The following is a 15433-nucleotide window of genomic DNA, read 5'->3' as shown; positions in this document are numbered from 1 at the left end:
CAGGGCTAAACAATACACTTGTTGACAAAATAGCGCACAATATTCTTATGATGTTCAGAGCTGGAATTACAGGGCAGGAGGACAAAAGGCCTTTTTAAATTTGAACTGGATTGTTCCACCAAATCTCTGTCATATATGCATCCTACTGGATTTGGATCAGCAGTTGATCCCCTCCCGTGTCAACTGGGCTAATCCTGAGTGCTCCCTTGTTAATGGTGGACCAACGCCAGCTCTGGCTTTACAGGGGACAGCTTGAGTAGCCATTGTCCTCTGGGGAGCTGCTCCTTGGAAAAGGCCATTTTTATTTTAACTATCTGTGCTGATGCTTATTAGGTGAAGCTGTGTGTCAAGGTGTCAGACCTGGAGACACAAAAAGCGAGTGACTGAGTGAATCTTGCAGATTATTGCAGAGAGTGCTATACACAGAAAGGTCTGAGGCTTACAGTTTAGCCTGTATAAAAGCTGATATGTTCAGCTGGTGGAACAGTGTTCTCTGAGGTGCCACAATGAATCCTAATGAGGTCCCAGCATCAGGAGCTGTGCTGTGGTTCTCCACTATTTCATTTAATTGCTCTTAACACATTCTTGGCCAGCGTTGAGAGAGGTGGGAAATATCCATCCCAGGGTATCGGCACTGGACGTCTGAAAATCGTACCCACACAGTCTCTGTCTCTGAGAGCACTTGCCCATTGATATTTAGTAAACTAGAAGAAATGATCAGTGCTCAGATGATGTAGGCCTTTGTGTGTGAGTGCAGTGGAGCACTAATTGGATTACTCACACCAAAACCACACTCAGTAATGGCCGGATATCCTTACATGGACAGGAAGAAACTTGAGCTTTATTTATAGAGTGCTGGGGTTTTGTCCTGGCAATTCTGATCTGATTGAGTGGGGGAAGGGAAGTAGCTTTCTTGCTCTCTTTTCCTCTTTAGATCCAGCACTTAAGGAGAATGAAATGATTGGCTGCCGTAGATGTCCTCTACTCCTAGTGCTTGGCTGGCTTCGGTTGAGTTGTCTGCTGCTGAGGCAGATGCTAATGGGCAGCTAGGCTCAACATGGCTCAGCTTCCGGCAGTGCGGCCCATACGCTCACCATTTAATGATGAAAAGAACTGGACTAGAGTTTCACTCTATCAGGGCTTTATGGGTTTGATTACATTAACATTCCTATTGAATCAAAAATTCAAGCTCACTGTTACAGTTTTCCACTTTTAGTTTTTTTTTAATGATCTTGAGTCATTTGCATTCATTTAAAATACAGCAGCTCATATGGCTGCATGATATTTGGTATTTTACCAAATATATTATCGTATTGCAAAACCTTATCAACTTTTAAAAAAATATCAATAAAGTGATGATGAGAACAATTGAACATTTAAAATTAGCAGAGGTGCTGAAAGAAACCTTGAGGTTTCTAATGCATCGTGTAGCATGTTCAGGTTGCACACTGTTTTCTAGTTCAATGTGTTTGTATTACGATGAACAGATCAGACAATGTTATTAATGCCACAATACTCCTTTGTTAAATGGCTTATTTTAACTGATCAAAAAATCGATTAAAATGTTTTCATTTTCCACAGATCTAATCAGCACACTGCATGTCGCCGTCTCCTGTATGAGCTAATTCCACAACTACCCATAGAGTGATGAGCAATCTTCCAACCCTGTTAAATTCCTATAATCTAAGAGATTTCCCCGGGTTTCCCAGTCAACAGATCCGAATTGGAGGTTCTCCAGGAGTGGGACTGGGAAACACAGCTTTTATTCAGCAAGCTCTAATGTTATCGCTATTTTGCCAACTGCACAGGCCCTGGTTTAAGAACGGACCGAAACCGAGTGGCCAGTGATGTCACTGAGGCCCAGACATGTGTAGAGCCAACGTTTGCAGCTGGGGCATTGCGTTTTAATCACTGTCTGCCTCATTTGGGCCGTGGCGCAGGATATGCGCTCGGAGTTCAACCTGTTTTTAATGGGATGATGCTGTGTACCAGGTAGTTTAAGTTCTGGACTCATATTCTTCCATACTTGTGTATCTGGGGAGACTCCTGAGACTCCTGCTTCACATTTTCCCCTGATGCTTTGCAGACTTTTCTCATGGGGTTTATGAACATGTGTCTGAATGTATGTGTTTCTGAGTGTCTGTTTGCTGGGGCATAGCCATTGTGTGTGTATGTGGGGCGTGTTTCCATGGTAACAGTAGCACTGCCTGTCACTGTGGCTGTAGCCTGAGCAGCAAGCAAATGAATCCTGACTCAGAGCCCAGTATCTGTGTGAGCGCCAGCTATCGTAGTTTCATCTCGAGGAAAACATGCCTCCTTTATCTTTTTATAAAAAGTGTATCCAGTTTAGTGTAAATGTGTATTGGTTTAGCTTCTCTGGTGATGTCCACACTATTTTACCATAAATACAACTCAACATATTTTAGATGTGTGTTTCTGTCCTCTCGTACTTTATAACAGTTTATATCTTGTCTTGTCAATTACATGCTTTTCTTTTGTTCCTTGAAGAACAGAGGATAGAGAACCAAAGCATGTCTAACCACTATCACTCTCATATTCCTCACAAGACGTTTTACTCTCATGTTTCTGATCCAGGGTAAGTTCATAAAAGTAAAATGCATACTAATTTTTACATTCTTTATCAAATGGGTCAACCAAAGGTTATCTGTTAAGGGTTCACCCAGAGTTGAATATAAAGGTTAACAAAAGGTTACCAGTTAAGGATTATAATAAAGTTGTCTAATATATGAGTCTCAAGACCAAAGAAATGTGATTTGCTGTAAATACAGAAGGAGAGAGAGAATTCTATTATGGCTTTATATTTTGGTCTCAAATTATGTCATCTGACCCCCAGGGAAGTACCCAGATGTTCCACTCAGTCTTAAAGGGACATATCCACACATCAGTCTCAATCAACAAACAAATCCTTCCTTCATATAGAATACTGAATAGCACCGTATTTAAGGCTGATGTTCATATGCCTAGCATCACTGAGTCAGTAGCTCAATACATGTAGGAGCAATGCTAAATTCAGTTATAATTATTACTGAATCATTATAGCATATTTAAATATGCTGCAGAGCTGTCAATCATGTGGGTCTCAGATGCATGCAGCAAAAATATATAAACATTACTACAAACAAATACATGTATGAACACATTAAATCATTTTGATAGTATCATAAATCAAAAATACCTTAAAACCCTTCAGCAGCAGGGCCCTTTTGCGTAATACACATGCTGTGTTGCACGTGAGGCACTGACCGATATGCATGCAGGTCCCGGCTTCATCCTGACGTTTCATTGGGTATGCTGAGCTGTCACTGCCTTTGAAGGACGCGTTTGGGAGCAAATTGAATATTTTTAAGGCAGCTAAAATGATGTCAGCAGGTACACATGTGTTGACATCAGAATAAATTCATTTACATTTTCATATTCTCAGCTTGTTTGGATGCTTTCTGGTTTTTTTTATGGCAAATGAAATGATGCCGATTGTAAACATATCTGTCATGGCCAACGTGCCTCCAGCCCACTAGAGGGCGCCTCACCAACCTGGGAGACGACGACCCGGAAGAGGAAATGGAAGCGGGCGGTGGCAAGTATAAAAGTGAGGTAACCCCAAGGAGACACGCCCGCTCTTTGTATGAGTTTACTCGCCAGAGACGCTAGCTCTCTCACCCACGACCTAAGATAATTGTGATTTCCTGAAATACGACCTTCGCCTGCCCACGACTTCGAGAATTGCCTGATCCCCTGGAAACCACGAAAGGAACCCCGACCGGAACTTCCTGGCTACAACCTCTACCTGCCCTTGACCTTGAACCTACCTGACCCATCGGTTAAGACGGGATTCCATGCTCCCCTACCGTCCTGCCGCCCAAGACCTACTCCCGTCCAGTCCAAGATCCCGGACCATCCTGAAACCCGCCGTCTTCCGGCTCTCCTCTGCCCCGGTCCTTCCCAAAGATCCCGAACTGACTCCCCGCTGCGTTGCAGCGCGTCCATTGCTTCCTAATTCCTCGCCGGCCAGGCGCCTCCGATCCTCCTGCCCCGCTCGCCCAGTGTCCTCAGTGTCCCCCACGCCCAAAGTATGTCTGCAAGTACGTCATCGAATTCCCCCTGTGTCTAAATTGCCACTATTACTGACTAGCTGAAAGGGGTGTATGATTCTGAGGACAAGATTCGTGCATGTATCTTTGATTTTTTTGGTGCAGGCAGCTCTAATAGTTCTATAAGATTTGCGGTTTGTGTTTTGTGAAATTAAATTCAACATCCCCTCTGAATTGATTTTACAACCACTGACAACTGGTTACAGCATTACTGTAAAATGGATTAAATAACTTTTTCCCTCAGAATTATATACACAACACCTGATAATGTGAAAAAAAGTTTACTTGAGGTTTTGGCAAATTTATTAAAGTAAAAAAAATAAATAAATAAGAAAATCATTTCAACATAAGTATTCAAAGCCTTTGCTCAATACTGGCGATTCACCTTTGACTGCAATTACAGCCTCAAGTCTTTTTGAATATGATGCCACAAACTTGGCACACCTATACGTGGCCAGTTTCGCTCATTCACCCTCTTTGCAGTACCTCTGAAGCTCCATCAGATTGGATGGGAAGCGTAAGTGCACAGCAATTTTAAGATCTCTCCAGAGATGTTTGATCAGATTCCAGTCTGGACTCTGGCTGGACCACTCAAGGACATTCATAGAGTTGTCCTAAATCCACTCCTTTTATATCTTGGCTGTGTGCTTAAGGTCATTATCCTGATGAAAGATGAACCTTTGCTCCGGTCTGAGTTTAAGAGCACTCTGGAGCAGGATCCAGGATGTCTCATCCAGGATGTTTCTGTACATTGCTACAGTCATATTTTCCTCTCTCTGGACTAGTCTCCTAGTTCCTGCAGCTGAAAAACATCCCCAAAAGCATGATGCATCCCCAACAGCCTGGTTTCCTCCAAACGTGATCCTGCAAGCCTGGCATTCACACCAAAGTTTAGTGTTTGAGTTCAGTGTTTGTCTCATCACACCTGAGAATTTGGTTTCTCATGTCTGAGAGTCATTCAGGTACCTTTTTGGTACAATCCAGGCAGTCTGCCATGTGTCTTTTAAGGAGTGGCTTCCTTCTGGCTGCTCTACCATACAGATCTGATTGGTGGATTTCTGCAGAGATGATAGTCCTTCAAGAAGGATTTATTTGGTCCACAGAGGACCTCTGGAGCTCTGACAGACTGACCATCGGGTTCTTGGTCACCTCCCTGACTAAGGCCTTTCCCCTGATTGGTGGTTTTGAACATCTTCCAGTGAAGGAGGCCACTTCAAAGCAGCAGAAATGTTTTCTTAAATATTAAGGCTGAGAAGGAGAGCAAATGTTTTTTTTATCAGATCCTGATCAACCTGAAATGTATAAAGTGGCAATGAAACTACATAGAAATGTCCTAGAAATTTTGTGTTCTACAGAGTGAACTTTTTTATGCATGTGTCTTGGATTAAGGTATTTTTTATGTATATGTGCACATAGCACAGTGAGCATGCAGTTTACATTTTTCATGTTGCATAAAAAATGATTCATATACATCATATTTCATGATAAATAAATGAATACATGCATTTAGAATAAATAATTAATTTCATGCATCATTATTTTGAGCCAGCTGGTTTGTTATGCTGTTTTTTAAAAAGTGGAGAGAAACAATCTGTTTTAATCTGTTTTTATATTAATTTAATCTAATTGAAGATGCACCATTTATTTGGTGGCAAATGCATGTTGAGCAGTGCACTGGACAGCTTTACAGCTCTACACATTTTTTAGAGTGCTATATGCTTTACTGGTTTTGTAAAGGTTACTCCTTAAGATTGCAGTTTATATAAAGGCCTACACTGTTTGTGGAGCATGCACAGAACATCTTGTCTGCTTCACGTGCAGGAGCAGCGTGACTATCAATTGCATTAGGAGTTAAGTGAATGTGATAACTGACTACTGACAGTAAACTGTCTGATTTAAATATTTGAAAACAGGACTTCTTCTTTGAATGTCTTTTGTTTGTTTAAAGCATCTGCCAAAGTTTCTGTTTCAAATGAATAATGAATCTATATTTTTTACCACACAGTTGGTATTTTAATGCTTTACAGTGGTCATTAGTTTACCTCATGATGGATCCCCTGGCTTAGATTAATATTGCATTGTTTCCCTTAATAGCTCTTTGACGAAAGCAGAAGGTTGATGGCCTTTTATTAGAATGCCTTGACTTTCTTTTTTTAATGCAGAAACAAAGGTGGCAGATTTACTGAGGAAAGGCTTTAAGCAGATCAATATCTGATGTGACAAACGACCAACTATTAGTTACCCTTTCCCAAAAACAAGCAAAGCACATCATGGGATATTGATTGAATATGTAGATTTGATTATGGTTTGCAGTTTTTCCTCTGTGTATCATTTTTTAAACTGGCAGAGATGCAAAAGCCACAAAAGCACTCTTTGTTTCTTTTAATTCCCACAGCAAGTACAAAAGAGTCCTGCTGGAGTCGAGATTTAGGGTTTTGGGGTGTGAACCCATGTGCCATGTGGAGATCTGCCAATTTCTGCAGACTTCCTGTTTCTCCACTCTTTCCCTCACAACCCATTGGTTGAAATAGTCAGTGTGATGGGCTTGGGGTGGGTTACTTGACAGATTTGTTGGATACATTTTTTGTTTGTGTGTCCTTTTGATCCTGCCAACCACATTGAGAAGACACGATCTGTCTTTTCTGTGCCAAAACAATCTGCTAATTAATTATGGATCTTAGAAAGAACACCATGGCTACGCGGCACACAAACACGGCAGTTGTGTGTGTGCATGTGTGTTTGTTAGGTCGGGTGCTGACTCAGATAGCTGCGTTGTCTTTGGAAAAAGACTAACAGAACAGAGGAAAACAGAGGGGAAAAGATAGTTCTGATGAATTACAGTCTGCTCTTGTAATCTGTGCTAGTGGCACGTGTGAAAGTTGAATTCAGATTCAGTTTTGTTTTATGCTTGTTTTTCATCTGCATTTTTTCCCTGGTGAGCCGAATGAGGCTCTTAGGCTACATGCAGCACGAGAAAATAAGTCTCTTTCTAATAATCATTACATTTTTACAGTTAGAAAAGCAAATCTCAAGTTGTCTTATGCAAAGATAAAGAATGATCCCCTTCTCTACCACAAATTGAGGCATGCATCTTATTTAATGAAATGGTGCTATCAGATCAGTTCCTTAAGGCCTTGTATTATTAATGCTATAAGGAATGGTGCAGCTTGAGTATGAGGTTTGGCTACAGTACATGTATCAACCTGATTGGCCAGTCTCAGTAAAGACACATTCAACAGCAGCCTGGTGGTCTCAGTTAGGACTGCAGTCCAAATCTACTTACCTCAAACTGAAGATTGGTGCAGAATCACATGGCTGTCCCTAAACAACATTATGCAGCAGCAGCTGGGTCACAGTGTAATAAAATCTCTCTCAGCCAATCAGGTCAGGTCAGTAATTGTGATAAAATTAAATATTTACAATTTCATATTTATGTCATGTGTCTGTGCTGCATTGGGTGGTAGTAGCCTAGTGGGTAACACACTCGCCTATGAACCAGAAGACCTGGGTTCAAATCCCACTTACTACCATTGTGTCCCTGAGCAAGACACTTAACCCTAAGTTGCTCCAGGGAGACTGTCCCTGTAAATACTGATTGTAAGTCGCTCTGGATAAGGGCGTCTGATAAAATGCTGTAAATGTAAATGTAAATGCATTGTGCTGTATGACTGTTTGCATTATAAGGTGTAAAAGTATTGACCCACTCTTTGTCTTACACCTCTGAAACAGAGTGGTTATGAGAAAAGCTTAGTATTTATGTCCCAGAAGCCCAGTCGGTGAGCCTGTTTACCACCCCAGCAGCAGGAACACATTGTTTCCATAACTACCCAAAAGCACACCTGTGAAGAAATACCCTGAAAGGAGGTCTTTCAGGGACTTATTATTCACCTGCATGAGTCATTAATGGGCTTTTAATGCACTCTTCTCTCAGCTCCACTAATTCATTGCTTTTGGTTTTCAGCATCCCTGCTTGTTTCCATCACCCCCTCCCAGGGTGAGATCAGTGTTGGAGAGTCCAAATTCTTCCTCTGTGAAGGTACGTTGTGTAATTGTTCTGCTCAACCTCCTACAGATGTCTAGTAACTCTTAACTCTTAAGCTCTTTAGGTAAAATGAAGCACTAAAGGACATTTTGGTTCTTTTGGGATGATGGACTACCAGTCTTTTGACTGTGTTTCACAATTCTAATTGAATATAAATGTATGAATGACAGAATGGAATATCGCTAATTGTGACAATACACACATTTGGCACTGACACTCTAGCCAGCTTTCTAGCTGGTAAAACCTAATAATCATATGTGGTGTAGCCCAGCGAGCAGCAGCAGAAATATCATGGACAGAAACACCTTTGAATAAAGCCCAAGCGGTAGCCAGGTAGCCTCCTGGAATGATCCCTAAGACCCTGCAGGGGCAGGTAGGCCCCCCACGTGATGCCAGAATTCGCATCACGTGGGGGGCTACGAGGAGGAGCATGTCTGGCCATGGGTGAGCCAGCGCATCGCTGTCCATCAGAAAAAGAAAAGAAAAGAAAAAGGAAAATAGCTGACAATACCCATTTATTTGTGAGGCAGCCCTGCTGAATTTCTCCCAGATCTGACTGATCACCTGAGATAAACCACCCACTCGCCATCGCTCACACTGAAGCAAAGTGCATGCTGCTCCGTGCAGGCAGAGAGAGAGCTTTGATATGTGCCACAGCGGTCGTGTTGTCTGTTCTGAAGAGAACGTGGCAGCCATGTAGCTGTCATGCAGAGTGCTGCAGCACAGCACACGGTGCACAAAATGTGTCCTCTGTTTTTAACTAATCACCCTTAGTGACAGGCGCCCAGGGAGCAGTGTGTGGGGACTGTGCTTTACTCAGTGGCACCTTGGCGGTTCGGGATTCGACCTTCTGATTACGGGGCCGCTTCCTTAAATGCTAGGCCACCACTGCCCTGTAAAAAATCTCAAGGTAGCAGCACCTCCTAGCCCACTGTAGTCACATAGTCTTCCTCGGAGACACAACACCCAGTGGTAAGCCAGTCAAAAAAAATGTTGAGCGGCTAGGCAGTCCACTGAAAATGTAAAGACATGGCTGAGGTGTCGAAATTCAGCGCTGAAAATCCCACACATTTATAAGGGCTAGCAGGACCACATATACCATGGAGGCCATGAGCCCCAGAAGCCAGAGGTAGGTCCAACATTGGACAGAAAAGGAAGGTGCACTGCCTTAATGACAGTTTTCGTCTCTTGGACAATTAAACGTAAAGACACAGAATTTATAGACCCAGGGATGTTACGACTTGTGTGAGTTATGCTGAAACCCAGGCTTGTGGACCATGTTTCGCTATGCCTGCCCTCTGACATTTAAGCGGAGGACAGAGTAGTTTCTATTTTTTTGATGAATACATGAGACGCAAGGCTCTCAAGCCCAACTTGAGTACAAATCAGAAATAATGCAGATCTCCTCCCAGGAATCCAGCTGCTTGGCATACAGTTAGAATTTAAGTGCTGTTAACGTCCACAACAGAGTAGCCCTTAACAGATACATGGTTAGAAAAGGATTTTATCACAAGGCACCTTTAATACGGCCAGGTAGGCAGGCACTGCGGGTAGGCAGACGAGACCGAAGCCTTTTCAATTTGAAAAAGTCATTCTCAACGCAGAGGTCACCCTGGGGAGCAGGCCAGTAAATGCCTAGTCTGACCGTGGCTCTTTTACAAACCTTGATCAACCCAAAGTCCCCAGAGGAGGAGACCCGTGCACTCAGAGGTCTAGAGGGCTGTGCATCCGGGAGAATGGCATCCTCGTCGACCTCCTCCAGATCGCCGCAGATGGCGTAATCCTCATCCTCCTCCTCAACATCCATCACTTCCATGCCTGAGAAAACCAGCTCTTTGATCAGCGAGGGCAGAATATTCTATTGACTAGTGTAATCAGTGAGTGCAGCCATTCAGGTCAGCAAGTAATGCCTAAGTGGGCATCACCCCCATGCACAATTTATTTTAAACTCACCTTGACGCGTTAGCTGCTATTTGAAGGTTAGTGGGCTTAAGACTGCTTTACGCCCACTGTCATGTTCCTAAATCTAGGGGGTTTAAGAAACGCGACAAGCCAAACAAAATGTACAAACAGTGCATTTATTTACAATGGCCTAACATGTACAATACAATATCAGAATCGGCACAGCGAACCGACACAAGAACAGTCTAAAAGAAGGGGTGGTCCACATTGAATAGCTCAAACACGCACATCAAAAAGGTCACATCAACACACACAAACCTAACAGGCCAACACAAAGTGAGATAATCCATTATCTTCACATCCTGATTAAAGACCATGAATTCTTTTGCATTCATCTTATTAGGTAAATTAACAGCAAAACAGTTTAGTCAGTGTTGGCCGACTACGATCAGCCACACCTTTTTGTGCAAATCAGAAAGCGCCGAAATGTCCTTTACATTTTCCCGCCCTTATATGATGTGCTTGCATGTGCCTGTGTGGGCCCTGAGTCTGTTTTGATGTGGTATTTAACAGTTGTCGGTGGAGCAAAAGTGATCGACTGGTATTCTCCCACTGGGGAAAAGATCGAAGCCAGCCGGCTGGACATCACTGTGGGGCGCAGTGATGAGACATCCTCCACACTTACCATCTATAATGCCACAGTCGACAGCGCTGGTACGTACAAGTGCGCTGCCAGCAATGGAGGGGAGGAGTCAGAGACCACCGTCAATGTGAAGATTTATCGTAAGTGTCTTCATTTTCCACAGCCAAACATACGCTGGTTTGCATATTTATTTACTTACTTGATGGTTTGACTTGTAATTCCCATCCTTGTAAAAAAAAATTTCCCTGCAGAAAAGATTACATTTAAACACACCCCATCTCCTCAAGAGTTCAATGAGGGCCAAAATGCCAACATTGTCTGTGATGTCGCTAGTTCCCCTCCACCGTCTGTCATCTGGAAATATAAAGGTGCAAAAATTCATGTGGAGAAGGATGGTAAGTGCACTGAATGCTTTTCTTTTAAAAAGTGAAACAGCTTCTGTTTATTTCTTATTAAATCCCATCTGCAGCTCTCAGTTGGGCTTTCCAGTCATGTTTTACATTCTGGTTTCTCATTTCCCGATAACAGAGCACACATTTCCAACTGCAGAACAGGCTATTACATTTATAATGTATTCATGAAACTGTGAGGGTGCCTGCAAACAGGAACAACTCCCATATTTAGAGCTTCAGTTTAATTATTACCATACAATTGGATTGATCTGCTGATGCACATCAGATGATATTGTGAGATGAGAGTTTTTAGCAATTTGTTCCATGCAAGAAAAGAATTATAATGTAAATGTTGAGAAGGACGATTTATACTTAAATGCTTAGAAATTCTTCAAATTAGTTTTATCAAAGTGTAATATTATTAAGGGCTCTATTTTGGTCCAGGCACAGGGTGCAGCACTATGTGCTAATGGTTATTGCTGCTTGCCACATGTAACTTCGTATTTGGGCAACATGTAAAAAGCCGGTGAAGTTGGGTGGTTGGAAGGAAGAGAGAGATTCATGTAACTGAGCTGTAAGTTAATCAGTAAAAGCTGTGACATCCTGTGTGACTATTTTATACCATTCAATTACTTTGCATTTGTAAAATAAAATGTTTATAATGCATATAATGTTTATAATGCATATACATGCATATAAAATAAAATGTTTAAGCATTTTAAATTCCTGCAAACTTGGTCCAGTTTTGGGATCAGTAAATGATTCAGTAATTGAAATCAATGTAGTACTTCGGATATTGATCACTTCATTCCACAGATTGGTGATTTTTTTCAGTTCGCTTTAGTTTGCCTCCTCTTTCAGTTCGCTTTAAGGTCCTGGACAACAATCACCTGCAGATCCATGGCATCAGGAAGTCTGATGAGGGCACATACACCTGCGAAGCTCGTATTATGGCACGAGGAGAGATTGACCTCCGGCCCATACAAGTCATTGTTAACGGTGAGCTGTGGCTAGTGTTGGTTACAGTATTCAGTTGTGTGATTTAGGTCAGCTATTGGTGAACATTCATGTGACTTTATTTTAGTGGCACCATCCATCCGGATCAGAGTGTCCGAGGTTAACTCCACTGCAGATATGGGCCATTCCACCATGCTGGCCTGCGATCCTGATGGCTATCCAGAACCAACTGTCACATGGACAAGGTAACCAAGCAGGGTAGCTCCTCTAGGCATTGATTAATTAGCTTCAGTCTGCTCAGCACCCATCACACTTTATGTTCTTAAGCTTAAACCACAGTACATCAATATCAGATGCCAATGTATTTAAAGTATTGCAGTAATATCATTAAAATGCATGTTTTTAGTGCATCTTTGCTTAGCTCTATGGGCATGATCCACACACTACAAGAGACTATTTTCAGCACAGTTATGACCGTATCCTGGTTCATGCACCAAAATATAGCGAACAGCGTACTGAAATACTGCACTTCTGAATTTTATGAGCAATAGGCAATTTTTTTCGGCAGTGGAAGATCATTAGATTGAATGATGGCTTTACGACTGGTCAGTTATGATCTTTCCAGACCTTTAGAGGATTTCTATCCATCCTTGCAGAAATAGTATGCTTCTGGAAGCGGGGGAGAAGTACAGCTTCAATGACGATGGCTCAGAGATGATCGTAAGGGATGTTACGAAGCTGGACGAGGGTGATTACACCTGTATCGCCAAAAACAAGGCTGGGGAACATGAAGAGGAGCTGAGCCTACGAGTGTTTAGTAAGGATCAATAACTGGAGACTGCAGCACATTGGATTAGATGTGACAGAAATTTTCTATGAAATGCTACTGAATAAATGTTACTGAAACTTTGATGATAGATCAATTTTATGTTGTATTTGATATTAATATAGTTATTTAATTCCATGGTTTTTTATTCACCTGATTGAATGTATTCATATTTTATCATTTTTTTTAAGCTGTATTTTTGGCACAATTTTAAAAAAAATTTTAATTAAATATTTTCTATTTATTATGTTTGTCTTTTTCCATGTATTTTTTGCCTTTTTTATTTTTTTTGGTTGTGTTCTGACTTTTTGAACGCGTTTCGAGTTTGAAATTTCAGTGTTGTGACAAGCGAGTGAGATGTCATAATGTCACACTAGATCATCTTGTCATTGTAATTGTATCTCCAGTGCAGTTATGATGAATATTTTGGAGTTTATGGGTGGTGGGTTTTGCTTCCAGTGAAACCAAACATAACGTACATGGAGAACAAGACCACGACAGAGATGACGGAGCAGATCACCCTGCTATGCGACGCCAGCGGTGACCCCACCCCCAGCATCACGTGGAGCTTTGGTCAACGTGTGTTTACCGAGGGGGAGCAGGTAGGACACAGTGGTCTCTGCTCTTCTTCACTACTAGCTTGTAGCACACACCAGTCACGGGAATCTAAGCATCAGATGTACAAATTATAAAGCAGCAAGTGCAATGAATGTAATTTTTGTATTGTCTACAGGCACATCTAAACAGGATATATCAGGTATGAAATGAAGCAGACAGGTACAGTACAGTTTAAAAATATAACAAATTTGAATGTCAGCATCTGCTTGAGAATGAATCAAGAACCTGATAGAAGCAAAAACAAAGTTGTCAGGGTTGGTAGAGCTGTCAGTTTGCATTATTACAGGAGCCCTGTTGTTGATAATGGGACTCTTTGGCCAGAACCTTTTCTTGAATGTCTGTTCTAAGACAGATAATCAGTGAATGCTGATAAGGAAACAAATGAAATGACATCAAACATCCTGGTGCTACATTTCATGCATCATCACTCGGATGTCGTGGGTGCATGATCACACCTGTGTCTTGGACTTTTCTTGTCGCCCTTCACCTCCATCATCATCGTCACCATCACAACATTTGCTCTCAGATGCAGCTCAGCTCTGTGCTGCATCAAACCTACATCCCCACTACCCTGTTGGATGTCGTGGGAGGAAATCATAGTCATGGAGACCAAAATAACTAGCAGTCTGTCAGTGGATTTGGCGTCGTGGAATGTCTTCCTGACAGCTTCATGCCTGTCGACCGCAGCTGCCGGCGTCTGCCAGGGTTCTGCTGGAGCGTTCTTCCTCAGATACACTAACTGTGCAAACTGCTTATTATTTTCTGGTCTTTGAATTCAACATGGTCCATTGCTAAGCAAGACGGCTGTGATAAGCTGAACAGAGATGACTAATCCTGTTGGCTCGAGTTTCATGGTGTTGTTCTGTTGACAGCTGTCAGCTGTCCCATACCTGCATGATGCATGTACTTCCTTTTTGTTTCCTGAGCTGAACGCTCATGTCCAGCTATGTGTCAGAATACTGTGTGAGGTGTGTGTCAGCGTAAGGATGAAAGCATGGCTTTTACTCCTCACAGATGTAGACTCATCCTGCAGACCTGATGCATAGTAGGTCTGGCACAGAGTTGAGTGTGTAAAACATGGAGCAGCTGAGTAGTTCTGAAGCTAATCCATCAAACCGAGCTTTTTTTTTACACGGGTAAACTTGGGCTAAGTCTACATTAGAGGAATTTTAGTTTAAAACATCACAGGAAATCTAAAATTCTCAACCAAAAAAGTGATGTAATAACAATAATGTAAAAAAAACATATATAGTGTTTTGAAGTTAGCATACTACAGCTTACTTTAGAGTCAAGAATTATGACTCCTCCAATATCATGTTCTAGCTATCAGTCATGTTGAAGATACCATCTGACATTTCTTATAAGGTGAGTCAATGAGCAGAGCAGTAACATTCTTTCCCCCCTCTCCCTCAGTCACCCCAAGATTCTGGTGAAATGTTGAAATACCATTTGATAGCATACATTTTCCAAATAGCCGTAATGCACACCTTGCATCTTTAAACTGTTGTTGGAATGGAATAGTTTCAACCTTCAAAACTACATTTACATTATATTTACAGCATTTATCAGACGCCCTTATCCAGAGCGACTTACAATCAGTAGTTACAGGGACAGTCTACCTGGAGCAATTTTAGGGTTAAGTGTCTTGCTCAGGGACACAATGGTAGTAAGTGGGATTCGAACCTGGGTCTTCTGGTTCATAGGTGAGTGTGTTACCCACTAGGCTACTACCACCAAAACTACAAGCAACAACAATGATTATCATAAGGGATATCAATAATTTCATGCTGTGGCACCTTTGGGGAAAAAATAAAACAATATTCTAATCAGTTCGGTCAGTTAACTGTAAGAGTTTACCTACAGAGTAGCACTGACATGTCATTCTTCTGTTAAAGGACTTCCATGTGGGATTTTGTTTAGCCTTCTTTTTTAGCACACATTTGT

At 41.9% G+C, this 15433-nt stretch overlaps 1 protein-coding gene across 24 annotated transcripts in view; it reads left to right on the top strand.

Annotated features, from left to right (window-relative positions):
• The window catches only part of ncam1b (neural cell adhesion molecule 1b), a 71731-nt gene that overhangs the window by 26051 nt on the left and 30247 nt on the right, over positions 1 to 15433 (top strand). For 19 of the 24 annotated variants that reach the window (XM_028969821.1, XM_028969833.1, XM_028969829.1 and 16 more), the window contains exons 2-9: positions 8071 to 8145; positions 10627 to 10836; positions 10948 to 11091; positions 11950 to 12087; positions 12173 to 12290; positions 12702 to 12862; positions 13331 to 13473; positions 13605 to 13628. In XM_028969821.1, coding sequence (XP_028825654.1) covers positions 8071 to 8145; positions 10627 to 10836; positions 10948 to 11091; positions 11950 to 12087; positions 12173 to 12290; positions 12702 to 12862; positions 13331 to 13473; positions 13605 to 13628 — 1013 coding nt within the window. The remainder of the gene's footprint in view (positions 1 to 8070; positions 8146 to 10626; positions 10837 to 10947; positions 11092 to 11949; positions 12088 to 12172; positions 12291 to 12701; positions 12863 to 13330; positions 13474 to 13604; positions 13629 to 15433) is intronic. The other 5 variants (XM_028969837.1, XM_028969834.1, XM_028969835.1 and 2 more) reach the window with 1 other exon arrangement.

Source organism: Denticeps clupeoides, chromosome 2 (assembly GCF_900700375.1).
Source record: "Denticeps clupeoides chromosome 2, fDenClu1.1, whole genome shotgun sequence".
NCBI lineage: Eukaryota > Metazoa > Chordata > Actinopteri > Clupeiformes > Denticipitidae > Denticeps > Denticeps clupeoides.
The sequence above is the reverse complement of the archived record's forward strand: the minus strand, read 5'-3'. Positions and strand labels throughout refer to the sequence as shown.